Genomic DNA, 26,372 nt, shown 5'->3' with positions numbered 1-26,372 from the left:
ATGTTTTATTGATATTAAAGATGTATTAGTGAGCAAAAAATGTTACAAAATAGTGCTTTTATATAATTCTAAATACAACCAATAATAATAAATATTTGTATACATATGTCAAAGTGTTTTTTGGAAGAATATGCATGAGGGGGAGGCAAACCATAAGAGACACTGAACTCTAGGAAACAAACTGAGATTTGCTGGGGGGAGGTGGGTCGGGGGGAAGGGGTAGTTGGGTGATGGGCATTACGGAGGGCACTTGATGGAATGAGCACTGGATGTTATATGCAACTGATGGATCACTAAATTCTACCTCTGAACTAATAAAAAGAATATGCACTATACTATTAATAAGAGTATAATGGTTAACTTTAGATGTTGAAATTACAGAGAATGTTTACTTTTTACAATATTCACTTTACAGTGTCTAATTCTGTAAGACGAAAATCTTTTGTAGACCTCAAAAAATAATAAAGAGGAAAATTTTGACTATTATAGTTTATTTTTCAAGCCAGTTTTTGAAACTATGACTTTATTTCCAGATATTGAAGTGTTATATTCTGTGAAGATTCTGGTGATCAGGATAATTTTTTTTTCCTATTTTAGCTTTTAGGAATAATTAAGCATTTAGAGACAAATTCTTTTTTGTAATGTTTAATCTACAAATGCTTACTTATTGAAGATTAAACTAAATCTGTACTTTTTTCTAGGATCCACATGTTGATTGTTATACAATGTCATCTATTGAGAGTAAACTAGGTTTAGATAGAGATGCTCTGGTTGGACTAGCTATACTACTGGGCTGTGATTATCTTCCGAAGGTATGCTTAGATTGTTGTATTTACTTACTAGTCATAATGTGTCTTTTTTGATACCTTACATGCTGCATAAATATGAAAATAATATAGCTATCTGATTAAGAACCTAATTTAGAGTATAATTTTAGGCATAATAAACAATTTACTAAAGAAAATAATCAGCATTTCAAGTGACATTTAAAAAACTGGCTCATTGTGACACTGAATGTATAAATAAGAATGGAACAATAACGAGTCCCACAGCTTGCATGTCAGTAAACCATTACTCTAAACTAAGAGATTGGCATTCAAGTTTTACTACCATTTAAAAAAAAATACAGGAATTATTCTTTTCTTGTGTCATGCCAGTATTAATTTCTATCACTGTTTTGTCTGTTTTTTGGTTTTCAATCTCCCTTGCAGCTTTCCAGCTGTGCACATGCTCAGTATTATTACTGTTGCTAGGCAACATGATTATTGGGGTAAGCCATTCATCCTTCTTTGCCTCTTAGCATTGAATTGAGCTTTGTTCATGAAAATATTTTATTTAAGATGCAAAGTAAAGTACCCTGTAACAAATAGGTATTCTAATAGGTGAGCGATAAATTAAGAATTACAAGGAGAGGTGGGTGGGAGGGATGGGGTGACTGGGTGATGGACATTGGGAAGGGTATGTGCTATAGTGAGTGCTATGAAATGTGTAAGACTGATGAATCACAGACCTGTACCCCAGAAACAAATAGTACATTATATGTTAAAAAAAAATTACAAGGCGAACCCCATTCCTAAATATATTTAAAAATATGGAATGCCTTGAATTGTAGTTCTTACTATGTCGTCCCGTCATTAGGTCCCTACTGATCATCTGTATGTTCTTATTAAATCCTTCATTATACTATTATTCTATCCCCAGGAGAAGTCTAACAAGGATGACATCTCTATGTTTTTTCATCAGAGTTTAGGAGAGAGGAAAAAATAGCAGGATAGTAAAATTATTAGCCATCATTTCTAACTTATGTCATCAGTGACCAGAGAGAGAAATCACTTTTTTTAGCTAATAAGAAAAGGAAGCACAGGAGGAGGGAAACCTTTAAATAAAGCAAAAGTAATTATCTTATTATAATACTTATTCTGAAATAGAAGATTCTTATTTCCCATATGTAATTATATCATAATTAAAGTTTAGAAACAGCCAAATGTTAAATGTAAGAAAAAACTTGCAAAATGAAACTCACAGAAACCAATTTTATCTACAGTGATGTTACATTATGTATTCCTTAACTATTTTGACATTTTCTATCCTTGGTATCTGTTTATTTTGTTCTACTTAAAGATTTTTTACCACTTATGGACTAACATGATTTACCTTTAAAAACTTAACATGTAGCTAAATGCTAATATAAGAAAGGTGATATACAAAATGTCTAGCAATGTGTATGCCTAAAAGATAGGCTGTAGCCATGAAACAAGACTTCTGGGGACCGCTGTCACACCAGGTGCTACCCTGTTGGTAGCTGATCCTGAGTGTATGGGGATTGGGAAGGGGATTCAGGCTGGAGGGAGATCCCTTTGCCAGCAAGCCCTTAGGATGCTTGTGCAGTAACCAATTTGGAAATACTTTAACACTGGTATGTCATATGTCAAGTACATATTGACTAAATAACAGCCCTGCTTGTACAGATATATTCATAAACTAGAAGACTCAAACCAGAAATTGTTATGCAAATACACGTGCATTAACATTTTTGTGTGTCGGTTGGCAACTTAACACTTGTTTTCATTTTTCTTAAGTTATTAACTTCAAGAGTTAACTTGGAACTCTTCTTTGTTCTCTTTTGATGTCTGGCTGTATATTAAGTGTTCATCTAAGTGAATGAACATGCTTTTTCTGATTACAAATATAACCTGAAGTTAGGTCAAATTAAAAGACTATCAAAATAATTAATGTAAAAAGTGAAAGCCCTTTAAAGTTCTGTTCCTCCCTCCCTTAAAATAAACACTGTCAGTGATTTAGTATATAATCCTGTCACTTTTAGATTTGCACAGATTAACAAAATCATAGTCATTTTACTTACAAATCTATTTGGTGGGCTATTCTGCAGTTATTATTTTACATGTGGCAAGGTATCTTACACATCTTTTTTCTGTGATTACGTAGTTACCTTATTCTGTCAGCTGCCCAACCTCCCATTGAATGGACATGTCATGCTTTATTTCTCCATTCCCCAGTGACTAAAATTTGCATTTCTTTTCCACTTTCTGAAAGGGAGTCCCTGGAGTTGGCAAAGAGCGAGCATTAAAACTTATACAGACTTTGAAAGGGCAAAGTTTACTTCAAAGGTAACTAAAAATGACTCTCTTCTTGTGACATTAGACATTTATTTTTGTTGAACTGAATAGCGACTATTACAAAAAGTATTATACAAAAAGTATTATATTACAAAAAGTATATATATTCAATTCAGTTGTAGTATAAGATTTTTTATTTTTATTTATATTTTTTGAGGAGGGGGAAGAGGGAGAGAGAATCCTAAGCAGGCTCCATGCCCAGCGCAGAGCCCCACGTGGGACTTGATCTCACAACCCCAAGATCATGACCTGAGCCCACATCAAGAGTCGGGTGCTTAACCAGTTGAGCCACCCAGGCACGTCCTAGGTTTTATATTTTTAAACTGCTCTATATTTTCATTTAAAGTTGCTGATTTTTTTTAAGATGTTATTTATTTATTTGTTTATTTATTTATTTATTTATTTGAGAGAGAGCACATGTGTCAGCGTGAGTGGTGGGAGGGGCAGAAGGAGAGAGAGAAACAGAGTATCAAGCAGACTCTACTCTGAGCACAGAGCCTGACATGGGGCTTCATCTCACTACCCTGAGATCATGACCTAAGCCAAAATCAGGAGCTATTGCTCAACTGACTAAGCCATTCAGGCGCCCCTAAAATCACTGATTTTGAGGATGGCTGACTGGCTCAGCCAGTGGAGCATGCTTTGATTTTGGAGTTGTGGGTTCGAGCCTCATGTTGGGTGTAGAGATTACTTAAAATCTTTAAAAAATCGCTTTTTTAAAGATTTTTTATTTATTATATATTTTAGAGAGAGTGTGTGTGGAAGTGGGGAGGGGGCAGAGGGAGAGAGAGGGAGAGAATCTCAAGCAGACTCCCCACTGAGCATGGCACTCCACCTGGGGCTCAGTCTCACAACCCTGAGATCATGTCCTGAGCTGAAGTCAAGAGTCGGAGGTTTAGCCAACTAAGCTACCCAGGCACCCCCCGCAAAATAAAATCTTTAAAATAAATAATAACAATAAAATAAAAACTTTTTTTTTAATTATGAGATTTCCAAAGATAAGAATATACATCCTAAACCATACTATATTTTTTTCACTATTAGGTCACTATATACAGAAGTAGTAAGACGCCAAATGTGTTTTTTATAACCATGTGCTTTTACCACAGGCTATTTTAGACTGTTTTACCACCAAGGTAAATATAACCATAAAATAATTTTATATTTAAAATTATTTTTGATATAAAATATTTTTGATACCTTATTTATTCTCTGAGTGAAATGCCTGACATATTGCAAGTATTTAAATACATATAACACTTGATCACAATTTTTACTTGAATGCCCTTTGTTCTGTAGCCACGTATTTAGTAATATATTCTAATCAATTTAGACTGCGCAATTTGAGGATTCAAAAAAGTTAAGGTATGGAATATATGGAAGTTTACCAACTGTGCTATTTAGTTTTGAAAGCATGTGAAGTATGTTTACTTAATGAAAGCAATGGTTTATATTAATGTTAATTATGAATTAATGATAATAAAGTTTGGAGTGAATAAGAAGGAGCTCTTCCAGATATAAAGCTACTGACAGATCTAAGACTTTAATGAATATGTTGCTGGTATTAGTGAGTACTGTGCCAAAGCAGGAAAAAAAGCTATACTTTGTCATGGAATCATTTGGGAATTGTGAAGAATAATATGAAGAATGAAAAGAAGGTGTGGGACTTGGCTGACTACAAATCATCCTTATTGACGTAGTGTCAGCAAATATGTGCTTTTGGCAACATTTTATGAAATGTTTGAACATTTGAAAAGAATAAAATTACCTTTCTTATTATCATTATGTATCATTCTAATTTTAATATAGATTGACTTTCCCCCTCTTTTTCTCCCACATTTAAAGTTCTGTTTATTTATCCAGAATCTATTAATGCTTCATTTTTAGCAAGCTCATACTTGATCTTTGTAGTAAATGGGACAGAAATTCCAAAAGCCAAATAATAACTCCTAGTACCAGACACTGCACAATGAACTGAAGAGATAATTTAATTTTTTGTTAGACCTTTAACTTCTGTAAGTAGAGAAACATAATTCAGAGCACTTGTTTTTATGAGGAATACTTAATTATCCCCTTAATTATCCTCTTAATTATCCCCTTGGTGGCTTTATGTTGCCTCGAACTTTAGCCAAAAATAAAATTAACCTTTATTTAGTAGAAACCTTAACAGATACACATTTTCCTTAAAATCATTCGTTGAACAGGCAATGTTTTGCAGTTTACATAAGAGATTAAGGAAATGATAATTTCAGATCTAGATTTTTTAAAGTTTTTACTTAGAAACTTAATGTTCTATTTAGTTTTATAGTTTACCCTTCACCCTATTCCTGATATGGGAAAATGTTCACGTACATCATTCTATTTGTTTTGTACTCACACAGAAAAGAGATCAAAAAGACATATATACAAGTCATTCTCCTTACATCTTTTTTTTTTTTTAAGATTTCATCCATTTTATTTGACAGAGATCACAAGCAGGCGGGGGGGGGGGGTTGGGAAGCAGGCTCCCTGCTGAGCAGAGAGCCTGACGCAGGGCTCCATCCCAGAACCCTGAGACCATGACCTGAGCCAAAGGCAGAGGTCCAACCCACTGAGCCACCCAGGCGCCCCTATCCTTACATCTTGCTGCCTAACTTAAGATTCTCTAAAAAGGAAACATCCCCAAACTGAATGAATATATGAATATATACGTATGAGTACGTGAATATATGAGTACATATTTTTTTTCTCTTCTTCTCCTTATCCCTCCTTCACCTTCCCTCCTTCACTTTCCTCCTCCCTTCCCTTCCACTCCTCTGTCTTCCTTCTTTTTTCCTCTGTAACCATCTGATTCTCTCTTCCCCCTGTTGCAACTCTGTTATCCTTGGGGCCACATTTTTAAATTGGGGTGCATAGATTGAGGGTTTTCCCAGGCTGGGCCAGTGACTTTATCTATCATCAGAGAGAAAACAAGTGGGAAGGTAAGGAAGGGAACAGAATAGCCTGGCATTTGAGAGCAGAGCATTTTGGTGACCTTGTTTTTGTTTTGTGTCATTTTTCCTTTTAATATCTTTTTTTTTTTTTCTTTCAGGTTTACTCAGTGGAATGAAGAATCATTCTCTGATCCACAACCACTAGCTATTAAAAAACCGGCCCATTGTTCTGTGTGTTCCCATCCAGGTAAGCAGACATAGGGAATGAAATCTCTAGAACATTACTGTCTGATACCCACATTGTCATCCTGTTCTTATAATACTTGTTACTTACTCTCTTCCTCAGTAGCCTGAAAATCCTCAGTGTCAGGAGTTGTGTCTCATATGCATAATAGACATTCAATAGATGTTATTCGAATGAAATAATAGGATGTAAATGATAAGCACAGCGTAAGTGCAGTTTCAAACTATGATACCAAATTATATAGATGTTAAAATTACGTTTTCAATATAGAAATCCATTTAAACAAAAAAAAGAAATGTCATGCTGCTAAATCTTAGGGGGAAATCAAACTAAAACCATTTGGTTTTATTTGCATAAAAAAAGTGACTTAAAACTAATTTCTAGGGTGTCCAGGTGGCTCAGTTGGTTAAGTGCCTGCCTTCAGCTCAGGTCATGATCCTGGGGTCCTGGAATGAGTCTTATGTCAGGCATTCTACTCAGCAGGCAGTCTGCTTCTCCCTCTACCCTCCCTACTGCTCGTGATCTCTCTTCTCCATGAATAAATAAAATCTTTAAAAATAACACTACTAATTTCTAGTACATGTTTATTATTATTGAAAATAACTTGGTTCCTCTTCATTAGTCTTGGTAAAAAAAAAAAAAAAAAGATGTCATTAGTGTGTACTAGATCAGAAACACAATTTGCTCCCAGGAGAGAGTAAGAGATCTTATGAGCTCATCTTTTAAAGGAAATTCTTGGGGTTCCTAGGTGGCTCAGATGGTTAAGCATCTGCCTTTGGCTCAGGTCATGATCTCAGAGTCCTGGAATTGAGCTCTGTGTTAGGCATCCCACCCACAGGGAGACTACTTCTCTCTCTCCTTCTACCTCCTCTCCCCCCAGTTCATGCTCTTTCTCTCTAACTCTTAAATGAGACCTTTAAAAAATAACAATAAAAATTAAAAATAAAAAAAATTCTTTGTCTATTTGTCTCAGTATGTGTTTATAAGCATTATTATATTACAGATGAAATCATGGAAGATATAAATGTTTCTATAGGATACTTTATAGAATTCAATTCTGTAGTTTTTTGATACTTTATAAATGACAGTTTTAGTTCCTATCAATTATGTGTGCTCTTCTGTGTTCTCAAAACAATGTTAAAGGTGGTCATGCTTTCTTTCGAAAGGGAACTAGGGCCCTACACCTGTGCCATAGTCATAATTCATTCATGTTCCAAGGACAGTTTAAAAGTAGCTGTGAAGTTTACTGAGGGCTAGACACTAGCATAGGTAATTAACTGTTACATTCTTTTAATATTCTCATTAAAGAAACCATTTCATGAATTATTCTGTTAAGTAAAGAATCCTTTTCTTTTAAGATTGTATTTATTTATTTATTTGAGAGAGGTGAGGATAAGCACAGAGGGAGAGTTAGAGGGAGAAGCAGACTCCCTGATGAGCAGAAAACCCAATGTGGGGCTCAATCCCAGGACCCTGGGGCTATGACCTGAGCTGAAGGCAGATATTCAACCAACTGAGCCACCTAGGCATCCCATAAATAAACCTTTTTAATGTTAGTGATTACATCCTACTTTTCTTGCATGTAGTTACCAAATACACCACAGAGTTTTCTGTTGTCGATTATTATAAAATTATAATCTCTAGTTATAAGTTAACAGTTTCAGATAGAAGAATATTCTATAAAAACAACAAAAAATTGTCATGTAAGAGCTCAGGATCTACGTTGTCTTAAGAATTATTATAGTATGCATTATTCTATTCAACCTAAATGTATTAGAATCTTTCTATATGCTAAGGACTTCACTACACCATGTTAATTTTTAAAAATTTGGATAAGAGCAAAAAAATGAAATGATATAGAACGTAAATCAAAAAGCAGTGAAAATCATACTTCTTTGTGTTTTCATAAAGGTTCATCTAAGGATCATGTACATAATGGATGCAAACTCTGTAAAACTAATCAGTATTGTGAGCCACATGATTATGAATACTGTTGTCCTTGTGAGTGGCACCGTGCAGAGCATGACAGACAACTGAGCGCCATAGAGAACAGCATTAAGAAGTAAGTTCTTTCTTTTGACTCCTTTTTTTCTGTCCTAACCTATTTATACACCTCTAGTTGAATTACCCTTCCCCCGTGTCTAGATTAGTAACATTTCACAAAATCCGCTTTTTGATTCAGTTCAAATTTTAGGCTATCTCAGAAGACAGTGACTTAGTAGTTATTCAAAGAGAAGTTTGATGACTAGGATATTATCCAAGGGCATTTTTCATTAAATCAGCAGAGATTGGATGAAATGAATTTAAAATCTAAAATTGCCTGATGATATTAACAACATGTATATAATTTATTTTCAGAAAAGCTTGCAGTTGTGAGGGATTCCCATTCCATGAGGTAATAGCTGATAATTCAAATGTATGTCTTATTTCAGAAGTTCTTTTAAAAAGTCTGAAGTCTGAATTTCTATTTTATTTTCTCTTGCTAGGTTATTCAAGAATTCCTTCTTAACAAGGATAAATTGGTGAAAGTAATCAGGTACCGAAGACCTGATTTATTGTTGTTTCAGGTATGGGAAAATAAATACTTACTTTATACTATGTAGTTGTGTACTAGGAAGATAAGAAGGGATAATCACTTTGGTCTGAGAGGAGATTTAAAACAGCTTTGACTCTTTGACTGCACATGTATTTTTAAGCATTTCTTTCTTTCTTTTTTTTTTTTTTTAATTTATTTATTTGACAGACAGAGATCACAAGTAGGCAGAGAGGCAGACAGGGAGAGGGGGAAGCAGGCTCCCCGCTGAGCAGAGAGCCTGATGCGGGGCTCCATCCCAGGACCCTGAGATCATGACCTGAGCCGAAGGCAGAGGCTTTAACCTACTGAGCCACCCAGGTGCCCCTCAGCATTTATTTCTAATCCTCATTCCTTTGCCACATAAGAACCATACTTCGCAGACCACAAGACAAACCATAATTATGCCCTTTAGAAGACACCTTATGTACCATGTACAGATTCATTGTATTTGAGAAGATATTGGGGGCAGGGTGTAATACCCAGAGAATGTGAGAAATAAATATGTTGTTATAAAAGTTTGGGGCACCTGGGTGGCTCAGTGGGTTAAAGCCTCTGCCTTCAGATCAGGTCATGATCCCAGGGTCCTGGGATCGAGCCCCGCATCGGGCTCTCTGTTCAGCAGGGGAGCCTGCTTCTTCCACTCACTCTCTCTGCCTGCCTCTCTGCCTCCTTGTGATCTCTGTCTGTCAAATAAATAAATAAACATTAAATAAATAAATAAATAAAAGTTTACAAGGGCAATGGAATTTTTTTTTTCTTTATATAGTTGACACACAAGATTACATTAGTCTCAAGTGTACAACTTGGTGATTTGACAAGTTTGTACATTATGCTATGTCGGCATTGGGATTTTTAATCAGTGAACTAACTTTAAGTTTGGACCATCTATCACTTACTATGTGACCTTGTATATGTGTTATCCTCAAAAGAGAAATAATACTACTTATTTTATGAAGTCACTATGAAGATTAAATGAGATTTTTTTTTTTTAAGATTTTATTTATTTATTTGACAGACAGAGAGCACAAGTAAGCAGAGAGGCAGGCAGAGAGAGAGGAGGAAGCAGGCTCCCTGCTGAGCAGAGAGCCCGATGTGGGGCTCGATCCCAGGACTCTAGGATCATGACCGGAGCCGAATACAGAGGCTTTAACCCACTGAGCCACCCAGGCACCCTAAATGAGATTATTTATAGTAACCCCTAATATAGTGGCTAGGGAAGCAGAGTAGTTCAATAAATTGTAAGTACTTGTTGCCTATCCCTACCAACAACAATAATACTAATGCAACCAGCATTTATTGAACATTAAAATTTGCTATCATATTTGATACATTACATGTAACCTCACTTAATCTTTATAATCTCTGAGTTGGGATATATTTTATGATGGAAATCCTGAGGCTAAAAGAAATTAAGTAATTTACCCAACATCTTGGAAATAATCATACTGGGGTTCAAACTGACAAGTCTCACACTTACTCCTTATGCAACATTGCCTCCTTAGGAGGCTTATTGTTCTTTCTGGGAATATTCTCATTGATACTATTTTAACTAATGTTAGTTCTGTAAGAAAAAAATGATATTACCTGAGAGGGCTGTTTGTCTCTAATAGATAACGAAATCTTGTTTTATTTGTTTTATATTTACAGAGATTTACTCTTGAAAAAATGGAATGGCCCAATCACTATGCATGTGAGAAATTGTTAGTGCTTTTGACCCACTATGACATGATAGAAAGAAAGCTTGGTAGAAGGAATTCTAATCAACTACAGCCAATTCGGTAATACGAAGAATTGTACAAAGAAGTCTCTGTGTTTCCATTTGAGTATCTTATGATCTATATAATAATCTTATTAATACCTTTAATAATCTTAATACTTTTAGTAGTGGGATATATAGCTCTTTGTTATATAAAAATGGAGTAAAAGTCTAGTATGAAATATTCAAAGTTTATTCAGGGTTTACATTCAAGATAACAGTAAGTTCATGTCTTCACATACTTTTCTGCTTCAAATAGTAATAATAACAGATTATTAAAAGAAATAAATATAAAATGATATAGCCAAGCTTAACCACAGAACTATTTCAGTGAACCAGAAAGGGATCAAAAATGTAAAGTGGAGGCATGGGAACTGGGAATTAGTAAAACTCAGCAAAAGGTATATGAGTATTCAATGTGCCATTCTTGAAACTTTTCTAAAGATTTAAAAACTTATAAACTAAAAGTCGGGGAGGAATTATCAAAGAAAAATGATAAACTACAAAGGAATGACAATCTGGTAGCATAAATTTTTCATGACAGAATGCTAGAGTCACATTTCAAAGTTTTGAGTAAAAATAATTGGCAGCCTAAACATCATTTAAGCCTTATTTACTGTTGGTGAATAAATCACAGATCCTCATTAACAGCACTCTTAAAGGGGGTACCTAAGCCAGAAGAAAAATGAACCCAGAGGGATGATGTAGATAACAAAAAACAGTAGTCAACCATAAAGAGAAATGAATAAAATGTATTTAGCTTATTTAATAAACTAACTGGAAAAATACATATATAAATAGCTGCAAAATGCTTGATGATTAATATGCAATGATGATAATAAACTAAAACTTCCAGAGCATGCATGTAAACAATGAACAGTAACCACTAAAACACCAGAAGTGCAATCTCTATCTTTGAAACCAATACATAAAATAGGAAAGTAAGACTGTCAAAATAAAGAGTACAGGAAGGAGGAAAGGGGACATAGCAAAGAAAAAGTTGGGTGACAGAAAACAGAAAATAAATTGTATAAAAGAATCCAGCAAGATCAGTGATCACAATAAATATAAGTGGATTAAACTCATCTATTAAAAGGCATTATGTAGGAGAACAAACAGAATTCATCAATATTCTGCTATTTATAGGGCATGTGCAGAATAAAACTACACAAAATTTGAAGATAAAAAGATTTAAAAGATTATCATATAGATATTTACCTAAGTGATGTAGCAAAATTAACATAAATAAAATAGACTTTAGAAGAAAAGTTATTATTATGGAGGAAAGGATGCTGAAATAATAATGAAATCTACTGATAGGATATTACCATTATCAACTCTGTGCATCTAACAATAAAATTATCTTTTGAATAAACTATTCAAAAAAATAACTATGCCATAATTCTTTAAGTATTTTTAGAATATTATAAAAATAGAACAAAAGTCAGAGAAAATTTAATAATTCAGTCTACAAATTGAAAATTTCAAAATAACTCCTGCAGTTAGACCTCATTGAAAGAATTTGTTTTTCAGAATTGTTAAAACACGGAAAAGAAATGGAATTCATTGCTTTGAAATAGAATGGGAAAGGCCTGGTATGTATTTACTCTAAGCAAAGTTTGTAACATTTAACCGTATATGTTTAGCAAATATGATATACATATGTAAAACATGTTGGTAACCTTATTCTCTTCGTGAGGGAGGGAAAGAGACATATCACATGCACTGAGGATTGATTTTGTAGTTTATCTGTGCTATTTAAATAAGTTTTGACTAATAGTAAATATTAAAAACTTTAATTTTATCTTAATATCTTACATTGACATTTCTATTGTAATTAATGTTTAAGAATGTAATATGGAAGTAGTTTTGGTCCATATTTCTGAAGAAAATGCTGCTGCAAGTGTTCTCCTTTCTTTACTCTGTTTCGTTTTCATGAGAATTTATAGTTGTCAAATTACTCTTATTTTGCTGTAGGCAAAAATGCAGTGAACTCTTGAATTAGCTCCCAAACTGAAGGCAAGGAAAGCACAGATCATTTAAAATGGAAAGTAATTCAAAATTCATTTTTATTTGCCTTTGAAATTAGATTGTGTGATTATATGTGAATGAGTGAGGCTGTAGGTTGTCAAAGTTTAAGTTATAGGTAATTTTGAAGAATGAAATTATACGGAATTTGATAAACCATTCTAAGCAATACTAAGAAAACAGAAAGCTAGAGAATTTTGAGGATGTTTAGCAACAGTTCCACCAACTGTAGTATATTTTCAGGAAAGAAAATTGCATTAACCCAATTTGGCAGTGCATCTCTGTTCAGAACTGAGCATTGTCAGGGACGCCAGGGTGGCTCAGTCGGATCGAGCCCCATGTCAGACTCCCTGCTCAGTGGGGAGCCTCCTTCCCCCTCTCCCTCTTCCACTCCCCCTACTTCTGCTTTCTCTCTCTCTCTCTGTCAAATAAAAAAATAAAACCTATTAGAAAAAGAAAAGAAGAGAGCATTGTCCTTTGTGGGTGCTATTTCTTAAGGGAGAAAATGTACTCCTAGCCAGTTTAACTACGAAACACTGTAAGTTAATCTGTTTCCATTTTTTGTACTTTAAACTCATCCACTAATATTTCATTATAGTGTAGCTTCTCATGCGATTTTTCCCATATGTAGGATAAACATAAGGATCTAGTCTATTTATATATCACATTATAAATTACTTTATAAATTTATTATATTTTATAAATATATATATTTTATATTAAATTTATTATAAATTACATTATAAATTTATATGCAAGCATTCTCATTTTCATTTAGTAGCTGTTTATGAGTCCAGTGAGCCTGGATGTAACCTCAATTCTGTTCTTTTGAGGAACCATCACTAAAGAAAGTTGATGTTGGAGTTCTAAGAAACTGTTTATTCCCAATCTTTATCTGGAAATTTAACACTCATTATACTAAATGAAAAGCAACCAACCTTATCTAAGCAAAGTGTTCTATCCTGTAGGTACCATCTTTAGATAAGAGAATTTAAAGTTCTCATTTTGAAAGGAATCTTTTTCCAGGTCTTGCCAGGCAGAAGAAAATCAATTCTATACTAGTATCAACTAGATTAAAACAGTGAACTAGTATCAACTAGTATTATCTAGCATTATCAACTAGTATCAACTAGTATTAAAACAGAGATGTTGTTAAGCAACATCTGTAATGAATTATCAATTTGCACATGACTTTGCTTACCTGGTAAACTTAATTTTACCTAGAAAAATTGAAATTTACAAATCTGCAATTAATGCTGTTTTTGCTATATTTTTTATCTTTTAGAACATTATGCTATGGAGGATAAACATGGAGAATTGGTTCTACAAACAATAGAAGAAGAATCATTGTTTGAAGCAGCTTATCCTGAGATTGTTGCTGTTTATCAAAAACAAAATTTAGCACTGAAAGGGAAGAAACAAAAAAGTAAGTATTTGATAGCTATTTATGCCACACCCAAATGTCACAGAAGAGTTACCTATTCTGTTGGAATCTTATCTTGCCCAAATTTTGCTGAAAGTTCTATAAAATCAAGAGTTAGGAATTTCCTCTTGCTTCTTTGTCTTTTTAAAGCCACGAGTAAACCATTCTGCTTCTGCTCTGCATCTGCTAACTTAACCTAAGTGGTAATAGTAACTTTACTATTGCTTATTGAGCAACTAGTATGCATGACATGTTTTGAATCATAAACACATTTTCTTTATTTCCTAGAACTTGATGAGGAAAACAAATTCAATTATGACATTGTTTCCAAAAGAAAATAGTTTATAATATTTTATTAAGAATTATGTTGTTGTTATAACAGTTTCCAGGAATGCACTGAGACAAGAAAGACAAAAATAAGAATTACTCATACAGAGGATTTCTGATCTGGACTCTTTATTTGTTTATACAAGTTAAGGAAAATAAACTAGATTTTAATAGTATTGTCTTTTTTCCTTTTCAGGCATGAAAATTAAGTCTAAAGAAAACAGTTGGCCAGAATCAGATAATGTGACGAGTTTCCAGTCACAGATGATTTTAAACCCCACATGTGAAGTCTTTTCTATGCAGAATTCCAAGTTAAATTTGGAAATTACCCCTGATTGTGCAGAATCTATTTCTGCATCATTGAATAGCTTGATTTTACCTGAAGATACTCTCTGTTTAAATACACAAGAGCATTTAATGTCTTCTCCAAGACCTTTGGCTATGCAGCAAGTTACAGCTGTCAGTAAGTCTCTAATTCCAGAAGCTAGTCAACCTAGTACCTCATCCCATAACATATCAGTGATTGCTGATCTACAGTTAAGCACCATTGACTGGGAAGGTACTTCTTTTAGTAATTCACCAGCTATTCCAAGGAACACTTCCTGTCATGGTTTAAAATCAGAACTTGAAACAGCCATCCCTGAAAATTTTAAAAATTTCCCAGAAGAATTATCATGTGAATCAGAATGGGGTACCACAAAGATTAATAAAGTGTTGGATCAGGGTCTTCAAAAGACTAATCCTGAAGAGCATCTACTTTCTGGCATTACTCATTTACATCTTCAGAATTTGCCTTTAAAGGAACGAATACGTATAAAATCATCCTATCCTCAGGATAATGCACAACCAAATGTTGACCTGAAAACTCCATCCCTAGGTACCATAAAAGAATCTTTAATTGCTAAGAGTGGTTCTGATTGTCCATCACATCCTTCAAAGGATCTTCTAGGAATTCATTTGCAAAATGAATCTAGACAATCTAAAGTTCTAAAAGGAGATCAGCTATTTCAAGAAAACTATAAAATGAATACTTCTAAATCTTACTCTGTCAACAACCCAATAGTAAAGACCTCCAGTGTTAGAGTTGGACCATCAAATACTGCTTTAGATCATAGTAGAAAAGGTGATGTGCAAACTACTCAGAAAAGTGTAATGAAGAAGAGCGTTTGCCTTGACAGACATTCCTCTGATGAAGAGAGTGTCCCAGTGTTTGAGAAAGCTAAAAACACAACTCAGAAAATGAAGCCTAGTTCTCAGCAGCATAACCCAGCCCCATTCAAGAAAGATGATGCCAACAAGTTGAATAACTCTAAAATATATATCAAAGAAACTGAACAGTGTGTCCAGGCTTATAAAACAGCTGGAAATGAAGAGGACTGTTTCCCAGATGCAGCTAAAAGTTCTCTGAGTTTTCTACAGTGTCATAAAGACAGAGGTGACTCTGGAAATTCTCTGGATAGTCCTCTTCCTTTAAGGCAAAGATTAAAACTAAGGTTCCAAAATTCTTGAAATGGAATTAAAAATATTTAAGTATGACTTAGTACTTTAGGACCATCAGCACTAGCAGAGGCAGAATCTCTACATTTGGCATAAAAATGTAATGTGGTTCTGTGTATCATGAGACACCTTTTCCATTTTAATTAAATTTATAATTAAAAATATTGTCTAAAACTTTGGTTTTAAAAGGTGATCCTTGTGTTTGAAACTTAGGATAATGTATTTTTTTAAAGCATACTTTTGCCATTTTTTATATCTTTATTAATTTTTCTTTAAAGTTTTAAAATTTTAGTACAGTACTAGAGTAAATGTTTTATCCATTTGCTCACTTTTGTTCATTTTTTCCACAAACCTCTAAAGTTCTCATTTATAGTTAAGCTTGTTACCATGAGGATAATTCTTTGTAACTGCCTACACTCCCTCAGTGTCTTCTGTTTTGCCTTTCCTGGGAGTTTTATTTTCTCTCAATATGAAGATACAGTTATTGTGCTCTTCCAGTGTTGGTAACCTTATTCTCTTTGTGAAGGGCAAAAATGGAAAAGGAGGAAGATTCTCAGTATAATCAGTAAAAATTATAGTTGTAATGGCTAAAAAACTTGAGGAATGCTATTTCTTACATAACCCCAGGAATCACAGGTATGCCAAATGGAAGATTTTCAATATAGAATATAATGATAAGAGACTTAGAAATTTGCTCAGGATCACACAACTAATTAATAATGGTGTGGGGACCAGAATTCTTGCCCCTAATTTATTGGCTTTTCTGTTTTCATTTTTTTCCATAGCACTTTTTTTCTTTTCATTTTAAAAGATTTTTGTACTATGTTGACTTCAGTAACTCTAAATATTAAATTGTGCATTAGTTTATTTGACATTCAAAAAGTCTAGGGTAACCAGACTGGAAAGTAAAAAGTAAAACTTGCTATTTGCAGGTGACAAGGTAGTTATATACAAAATTCTAACAAACCCACTAGAAACTATGAGAACTAATAAATGATTCAGCAAGGTTTCAGGTTACGAGATCAATATACAAACATCAATTATATTTCTTATGTCTACAATGAATAATACTAAATGAAATTAAGAAAATTCTGTTCACAATAGCATCAAAAAGGATAAAATACTTTGGGACGAGTACACTCTGAAAACTACAAAATATTGTTGAAAGAAAGAAAACCTAAATAAATGAAAAGACATCCCATGTTCCTGTATCAGACAACTTGATATTAAGATATTTCCCAAACTAATTTATAGAGTCAAGGCCATCTACATCAATTTTAGCTGATTTCTTTGCACAAATGGACAAGCTGATTCTAAAATGATTATGGAAATTTAAGGGACAGAAAATAGGCAAAACAATCAAAAAAAAAATTATGGGAGGACTTGCCTCTCCTGATTCTGATTTCGAAACTTACTATAAGTTTTCAGTAATGAAGAATATGTTGTAGTGGCATCAAGGAACACATATAGATCAATGGGATAGACTTGAAGGAAAAGATATATACTCTAACATTTATGTACAATTGATTTTCAACCGGAGTACCAACACAACTCAATGGGGAAACAGTATTCTTTCATCAAATTCTACTGGCACTACTGGATATCTGTATGCAAAAGGATGAATTTTGAATACTACCTCGTACAATATGCGGAATTAACTCAAAATGGATCAAAGATCTGGTTGCAAACTATAAATTCTTAGAAGGAAACATGGGCATAAATCTTTGCAACTTTGGATTAAGCAATCATTTCTTAGATAAGACACCGAAAGCTTAGACAACAAAAGTAAATACATTGTACTTCATCAAAACTAATAACTTTTGTGTTTCAGAGGATACTGTCAGAATGAAGAGACAACCATTAAAGAGTAGAAAATATTTTTAAATGATGAATGTGACAATGGACTCTTGAATAGAGACACATGTCTAAAAAGCTCTTACAACACAATAATAAGACAAAAGTGAATAAAATATCTGAGTAAACATTTCTCCAGAGAAGATGTACAAAGGGCCAATAAACACATGAAAAAAACTCAAATTCATTATTTATCAGAAAAATACAAATCAAAATCACAATGAGATACTACTTTACACCCAATAGGACAGCCAGAGTCATAAAGACAAGTGTTGGTGAGGGTATGGAGAAATTTGCATTCCTACCAGAAATAACCTACTGATTGGAATGTAAAATGGGGCAACCATTTTGGAAATAGGTGATTCCTCAAATGGTTAAACATAGTTACCATATGATCCAGCAGATCCACTCCCAAAAATATACCCAAGAGAAATGAAGACATACATCCATCCAAAAACTTTTACACAAATAACCATAGCCCCAAAGTGGAAACAATCCAAATGTCCATCAACTGGTGAATGAATAAGCAAAATGTGCTATATCAATACAATGGAATATTGGCAATAAAAAGAAAAGGAAGTACTGATAACCTGTTACAATATGATGAACCTTGAAAGCATGCTAAGTGAGAGGCCAGTTGGAAAAGATTACATATAGGATTCAATTTATGTAAAAAGTTCCAAATAAGTAAATTTATATAGAAGCAGGAAGTAGACTCAGGGTTGCCAAGGACTATGGGAGTTGGGGCAGAGGAGGAGAGCTTGAGGAGGGAGAAGGGAAAATGATTGCTAATGGGATGTTTTTTTGGGGGGGAGTGGGTGGATGAGGAAAATGTTCTAGAGTTGATTGTGTTGATGGTTGCAAAACTGCAATTTACTAATTAAATTGTGCAATTTAAATAGATAAATTCTATGGTATGTGAATTATATCACAATAAAACTTTTAAAAATAAAAAGAAATTACAGAGAATTTTATCTGTCCAAACTCCTTAGTATCTAAAATGTTTATACTCCCATCTCTCCCACATATGCAGTGCCATTATTATTTTATTGTTTTATAGAAAACAAGTCCAGAGTAGTGAAGAAATTTTTCCAAGATTGGCTATGAAACTTTGGGTTATTAATCTAGCATTTGTTACATTATGCCATATTTTAAAGATTTTATTTATTTATTTGGCAGACAGGTCACAAGCAGGCAGAGAGAGAGGAGGAAGGAGCAGGCTCCCCACGGAGCAGAGAGCCAGATGTGGGGCTAGATCTCAGGACCCTGGGATCATGAGCTGAAGGCAGAGGCTTTAACCCACTGAGCTACCCAGGTGCCCCCAACATTATGCCATATTTTATAATTAGATTTAAATTTGAAATATTTTGGAATTTTTGTGCCTTTTCTGAAGTTATAATTTTGGTTTTTCAACATTTCACTAAAAACATAAAATGCTTTGAATCAAGTTTAACTTTTAGAGAAGTGTCATATTTGTGGAACACTTATTATATATAAATTTCTAGGCAAGGGGAACCCTAAATGCAATCCGTCCTCTCAAGGATCCCACCTACCCTAATTGAATGATACATCTATCTCACATATATTTGATATGGTTATTCTTAAGTTACTTACTTTTTAAGGTAGGATTTTCATGTAGTTAATAAAAAAGGTAAACTAGTACAAAAAATACAGAGAATGAAAAAGTCAATGTCCTTTCTATTCTAATGACCAGAGCACAATTCTTGCATCTAGAGGCAAGCACAGTGTCTAATTTCCTGTAGATCCTTCCAGAGGTGTTCTGTACCAAAATATTAATGTATTTTAGAAATTACTCCATATCAATAAATACGGTCTGTTTTACTCTTTAATAACTCCAGTGTCACCGCATGTATATCTTTGCACAGTCGCCTAGTGGTGTGTAATGGATATGAACATCATGTTAGATTTTGACTGTTGAGACATTTTTTATTTTTTATTCCCTAAGGCCATCTAAACTATGAAATGTGAGCTAAATCATTCAAGTGTCTCTTAAACACATTTGATTTTGGTGTAAGCTTCCTTTTTTTAAGAATCCCCTAAATGTCCTTAAATAGCTTAGAATGATTATAAATTACATGAATTTACATATAGAAATAGTACATTTGCTTTGAAGATCTTACATTAGAAAAACTTGACGATATGTCTACCAAGAATGGCATTTTTTTTTTTAAGATTTTATTTATTTGTCAGAGATCACAAGTAGGCAGAGAGGCAGGCAGAGAGAGAGGAGGGGAAGCAGGCTCTCTGCTGAGCAGAGAGCCCAATGCAGAACTTGATCCCAGGACTCTGGGATCATGACCTGAGCCAGAGGCAGAGGCTTTAATCCACTGAGCCACCCAGGCGCCCCAAGAATGGCATTTCTTTGGGGGAAAAAAGAGTTTCAAGTTTAAGCTAGAACTCACATAGTTCAGTAATCTCAATTTTAAGTGCCCATAAAATGTACATTTTGTAAGTTTTATTTATTTAATGCACCACAGGAGCTCGAACTCACAACCCCCAAATCAAGAGTCACACGCTCCTCTGTCTGAACCAGCCAGGCACCCCATATGCCCATACAATGAACTTTTTAAATTTTTTCAAGGAACTACATTTTGACCTTACTGCACAGGTGTGTGTACAGCTCTAAGTTCTGTTAACAGTTGCACAACCTGGTAATACACACTGTAGATGAGGGTGAAATTTTACTCTGGAGTAATTGGTTTTATTCTGGACTGCTCACTTGATCCCACATGCCATGCTAAATATCTTGATTATGTCCTCACAAATATAGCTAAGGACTCAATTCCTTTTTTTTTTTATATTTTATTTATTCATTTGATCGTGAGAGAGAGAGAGATCACAAGTAGGCAGAGCAGCAAACAGAGAGAGAGGGGGAAGCAGGCTCCCCGCTGAGCAGAGAGCATGATGTGGGGCTCCATCCCAGGACCCCTAGATTATGACCTCAGCTGAAGGCAGAGGCTTAACCCACTTAGCCACCCAGGCGCCCCAGGACTCAATTCCCTTTTAACTCTTGACTTTTTTCCTTTATTGAAGTATAGTTTACATACAATAAAATCCACTCATTGTAAGTGTAAAGTTAGGTGAATTTCAGTAATTGTGTATAGTTGTAAAAACTCTACCATAATCAAGATATAGAAAAGGCCCTTCACCCTCAAGTTTCCTTATGTGCCTTTGCAATTAACCCTCTCAGATTACCTTGATCCCAGGAAACAGCTGATAGACCTCCCTTCACGATGTCTTTGCCTTTTCTAGAATTTCTATAAATGGGACCATTCAGTATGGAGTCTTTGTGTTGACTTTCTACTTAGCACATATTTTTAGGACTTATCTATGTTGTGTGTATTAATACTCTGTTCCTTTTCATTGCAGAATAATATGACATAGTATTAATATACTGTAATTCTTTTTTGATCAGTTGATGAAAAATAAGATTGTTTTTACATTTTGGTTGTATGAAAATATAACCATGAATACTTAGACACAGGCCTTCAGGTGGACATACATTTTCATTTCCCTTGGATAGATGTTTATCCAAGGTTGCTGGTTCATACAGTCAGCATATGTTTAATTTTTTCACATACTGCCACACTCTTTTCCAAGGGCATAGAATCATTTTGTGTTCCCACCAGCAGTATGTGGAGGTGACAATCACCTTACATCATCACCAAAACATAATATTGTCAGTCTTTTTCATTTTAGCCATTCCAGGAGGCATGCAGTGATATCTCCTTGTGGCTTTATTTGCATTTTCCTGAAAACGTGAAGAATCTTATGTGCATATGGGCCATTCATATATCCTCTTTTGTGAAATTCCAGTTTTTTCTGGCCAAATTTAATTGGGTTGTTTGTCTTCATGTTATTAAATTATAAGTGTTCTTTATTTTTTCCAGCTATAAGCCCCTTGTTAGATGTGTTTTACTAATCTTTGCCTGACTCTGACTTATCTTTTCATTTTAACTGTGTGTTTCAAAGAGTGAAATGTTTTAAATTTTGATATTTATTTTATTAACTTTTGTTTCCAGTGGCATATTTAAGATATCTTTGTCTAACCTAGTGTCCCAAATAATTTTCCTGTTTTCTTCTACAAGTTTAACGTTTTTTTTTTACCTCTTATATTTTGGTCTGTGATTCATTTCAAGTTAACTTTTGCATATGATATGAGGTAATGATTGAGGAACATTTTTCCCCCTTACAGATAAACAGATGTGCCACCACAATTTGTTACAAAAATGTATCTTTTCCCTCATGAATTATCTTGGTGCCTTTGTTGAAAGTCAATCATGTAGGTCTATTGTTAAGTTCTCTTCTTTCCACTAATCTATCATTGCAATATCATATTACTGTAGCTTTAAAGTAAATCTTGAAATCAGGTAGTTTATCTTTGTTTATTGTTTATATTTTCCTGTCAAAGTCACCAATTTGGCTCCATGTTACTAAAGCTAATAACTTCTAGTCTTAAATTTACTTGTCTGCAGAAAAGTTTCTACGGAACTTCCCTCTTTTTTGAAAGTTTCTGTTCTCTTGTTTTCCATATCAACACTGGCTCTTTATGGTTTATGTACCCCTTCTTGGCTTTAATTTAATTTAATTTTTTTATTTTTTATTTATTTTTAAAAAGATTTTATTTATTTACTTTTTCAGAGAGGGAGACAGCACAAGCAGGGGAAATGACCCAGCAGGCTCCCCCTGTGCAAGGAACCTGATTTGGGACTCGATCCCAGGACCCTGGGATAATGACCTGACCCAAAGGCAGAGGCTTAATGACTGAGCCACCCAGGCATCCCTCGGCTATAATTTTTAAACTCATAGGCTTAAATATTCATGCTTCTTAAATACTGGTATCCTAGTTCTCTCTCTTATTCTCTCTACAGTCTAGATATTTTCTACTCTCATGACTTCAACTGTATATGCATTTCTGACTCAGATACAGATCTTTAGCTAAAACTTCCCTCCTAATCTATAGATCTGCTTATTTAACCAATTCCTGACATTCCTGGGGATTAGAGTATGGCAATAAGATGGTAGAGGCTCCAAGGTGCCTGACACGTTTAACCTTTGATGTTGTTCCAAGCCTTGCTGTCGCTGGTTCCTGGTTCCAAGCGAAGTCATTTGGATGGCACGCATTGATTGATGCCAGAGCTATTTATTGATGGTCAACTGAGTAAGTATTACATGCATCAAATGCCAAGGACTGCCAGGAAATACAAAGTAGTGTGAAACCCAATTTTTATGTGCAAGGAATTGACAGTCTAGAGCAAGATAGGGAAGTGTGGCATAGTTACACACAGTAATAAATTATATTGGCAAGCACAGAATTGTTTGATGAATGGAATGGGCAAGCAATACTACTTGCATCCTTCAGAGGAGAGACGATTTGATTTTTTTTTAGCAAACATGAGAGTTGACTGGGCTCTGAAGTATAGGCAGAAATTCAAGTGGTAAGATTGGAGCAGCATTATGAGCAGGGGACATTTCGGTTGATGAGGGAGTAGTTTGAGGCAAGGACATGGAACCCAGGATGAGGTTGGGCATGCTTATGGAATAGTAAACAGTCAGTTTCAACCGTAGAGTCTTACTTGGAGCCAGTCTCCAGGGAACAAATGCCTCTGCAGGCAAAGAAACTGCCAAGGATGGAGGAGAGGTGATGACGAATCCGTAGCAGAAAACGAGCTAAGGTATCTTAGGGCAAAGGAGAAAATAGATAGGACAAAATATAGCAGAGAACCTGACCAGGGTGCTAAAGGATTCTGACCCTATAAGCCACATGTAATAGTTTGTATGTGAGCTCATCAATTCACACACCCAAACTGCTCATAGAGGAGGAGGAAGATACTGAATTTAAACTTGCTGGGCAAGAAGGAAAAGGAACACATCTTGAGTACCTACTATGTGCAAATTAGGCTCTTCACAAGCTGTTTAATCCTCTCAACAACTCTGTCAGGGCTGTGTTGCAGTGTGTTGAATCTTCAGAAGCAAAAGTAATCCATATTAAAACATTCCTCAAAAGCAAAACAAAGCAAACAAAACCCCCATATTCCTCCAGGGATCTGCTTATCTTGACTGTTCACTCTGGGCATCTACAGGTGTTCTTAACTAGGGATTTTATGAGACGGAAACAAAATGAGTTGGAAGTGACTGAGCTGGGTTCATTTTACTCCATATCGAATATAGGCATGAATAGATGAACTCTGATGTCAATTTTTGGTTTCTCCTCCTGAAGGATTTCTCTTCTTTCATTGTCCAGATTATACTTTTTTTTTTTTTAAGCCTCCTATGTTGTTCCTGTTCCTTGCTGATTTGGTCTATGATATCACTTTACAAGTAATACAGACTTCTACCCTACAATACTGCTTATGTACATGCTTGTCATGTCATTGACTGTCTTGCTTTACTCCAAAATGCTCTTCAAAGATCTGCCTCTAAGCTACCAGAATCCCAGAACTGGTTTCTCCCTGTTGGCTTCAGACAAAGGCCCTGTTCTGTCCTAACTCCTCTGAGCTTTCTATGATCAGTCTTAAGGTTTGGGGTTTTCTTCCAGATTTAATAATAAGGAAGACCCTACGTTTGTGCGTGAGTGGGAGGTAACATGGACCATGTTCTTGGACATTCTTATTTCCGAATTCTTTTCTGCAGATTTTCTATGTGAACTTGGGGACATTTTCTGACTTTTTTGAGACTCATTTATTCAAATACTTATGTAACATCTATTATGTGATAAACACTATGCTGGGTCCTGGAGACACAGTGGTAAATGGTATTCGATAAGGTTGTTTTAATATCTGTAAAGTGGCTGCCACCACTGAGACATTATAGGCTCCCAGTTAATGGTATCTGTGTCAGCTACAGTCATTTGGAAGGAGAGCAAACTTTCAGAGTTGGATTTAAGCTGAATGTAGCCAAGCTCAGCCCTTTGGGTAAGAAAATGTGGACATCATAACATTCTAGTAGGGAGCCATGTGAGGGTGGGAGAGGTGTTTTCAGAAAAAGGAAGCTGTCTCTAGGTTAGCATCATCAGAAAAGATATCGTAAAATGTATGGCATTTGAGATAAGGTTACAATACTGGAAACAGAATAATGTACTTTTTCAGATATAATTGGTAATTAATATTGATCAGCCACCTAACATATTTACTGAGGACCTACTTTGTGCAGGCCTCCTGTGCCTTTCTGTGTCTTAACAGTGGGCTGAAGTCTATGGAGTTTAATATAATTTTCCCAAAACCCCCAGCTGGAAAGAGCTTCAGCTGGCACACACAATCTTGATGACGGCAGGGACTGAATCCTTTTAGTTCACAGATTCTGAAACGGCGCTCCGTACAGTAACTTCTAGCTGTGTGAATGATCTCCCCACTGTGCCAAGCATGGCTGCACAGTCCTTGCAAAATAGCGTCTCAGAACTCCAGCATGGCTCATGAGGCAGGGGCAGTCTGGCCCCAACACATCTCTCTAGCTTCAGCTTAGACATTCCCAACCATGAACCTTGGCTCTAGCTGCCTAAAACCACTTGTTATTCCTGGAACAGATGCTTGTCTTTGCTCATGAGTTGCTCACTACCCCAAAACCTTGCTCCTTCCCTCTGAGCTAGACAACTCCTCTTCGTCCATCAAGGACCTATTCAAATGTCATAACTTCTCTCTAATTCCAACCAGAATCAGTTGCTCTATTTGTGCTCCCAGAGAAATTGTGGGTCCCTCCATGAGAGTATTTATCACATTTCATTCATTCATTCATTCATTCATTCATTCATTCAACAAATACTAGTTGGGTGCCTTGCAGTCAGAAGGCACAATATTCTTCTTGATAACCGTACCTATCTATTCCTAAGACAAGACTGAGAACTCTTCCAGGGATCAAATCTTATATATTTTTGTATCCCTTGGAACTCTGTCCAAAGTTTGACTTTCTGCTTCACCAACTCTTGTTTACCCATCAAGACTCATTATGAGTATGGTTTTCTCTCGGAAGGTTTATCTAGCTTCTTATGGGTCCCTCCTATTTCCAACAGACTTCTACGTTATTACCTGTATATAGTTTTGTGTTGATTCATTTGTGTTTTTGTCTCTGACACCAACCATCTTGTCCATCTGGATCTGTAGCACCTGGGAGAGGAGCTGGTACAGGAAGCTTCCGTGAATGGGCGTGGATGCCTGGTGGTGAATTCAGGGTCTTAGTTCTTCCATTCTCCATGGAGAAAGAGCAAATCTGGTTGGATGCCTCCCTCCATCAGCTTGATCCCTGGCACCCCTTAGTCCTTTTAAGATGCCAAGGCGAGAAGACGTGCCTTCTGAAGGTGGAGAGGCTGAACCAGCTGCTGACTGTTGGTAGCACTTGGGGTCAAACAGTATAAATAATATCACTGAAGGCAACCTCCTTTCATCTGCAGATTAACCCTCCATGTTTATCACCTTCTTCGCCAGGAAAAGCTTTTATCAAGCTCAGCTAACAGCTTGAGTCAGCCTCTTACAAGGACTTGCCACATTGCCTTCAAACTGACACTCTGCAGAGTCAGCCCCGGTAAGAGTCCAAAAAAGTGGAATCCTTTCTGAGGATGGTCAGAACGGCTGGCTTCTTTATCTCCAGGCCAGAGAAATTCAATAA

The 26,372-nt window shown here is 35.3% G+C and overlaps 1 protein-coding gene across 1 annotated transcript in view; it reads left to right on the top strand.

Moving 5' to 3' along the window:
• The window catches only part of GEN1 (GEN1 Holliday junction 5' flap endonuclease), a 29,689-nt gene extending 13,626 nt beyond the window's left edge, over window positions 1-16,063 (top strand). Inside the window, exons 5-14 of the mRNA XM_080813221.1 lie at window positions 702-812; window positions 3,055-3,128; window positions 6,208-6,296; window positions 8,205-8,355; window positions 8,652-8,688; window positions 8,780-8,860; window positions 10,516-10,646; window positions 12,158-12,219; window positions 13,938-14,078; window positions 14,599-16,063. Coding sequence (XP_080669347.1) covers window positions 702-812; window positions 3,055-3,128; window positions 6,208-6,296; window positions 8,205-8,355; window positions 8,652-8,688; window positions 8,780-8,860; window positions 10,516-10,646; window positions 12,158-12,219; window positions 13,938-14,078; window positions 14,599-15,911 — 2,190 coding nt within the window. The 3' untranslated portion in view covers window positions 15,912-16,063. The remainder of the gene's footprint in view (window positions 1-701; window positions 813-3,054; window positions 3,129-6,207; window positions 6,297-8,204; window positions 8,356-8,651; window positions 8,689-8,779; window positions 8,861-10,515; window positions 10,647-12,157; window positions 12,220-13,937; window positions 14,079-14,598) is intronic.
• Window positions 16,064-26,372: the final 10,309 nt, after the last annotated feature.

This window comes from Martes martes (assembly GCF_963455335.1).
Source record: "Martes martes genome assembly, chromosome: 9".
Lineage (NCBI taxonomy): Eukaryota > Metazoa > Chordata > Mammalia > Carnivora > Mustelidae > Martes > Martes martes.
The sequence above is the reverse complement of the archived record's forward strand: the minus strand, read 5'-3'. Positions and strand labels throughout refer to the sequence as shown.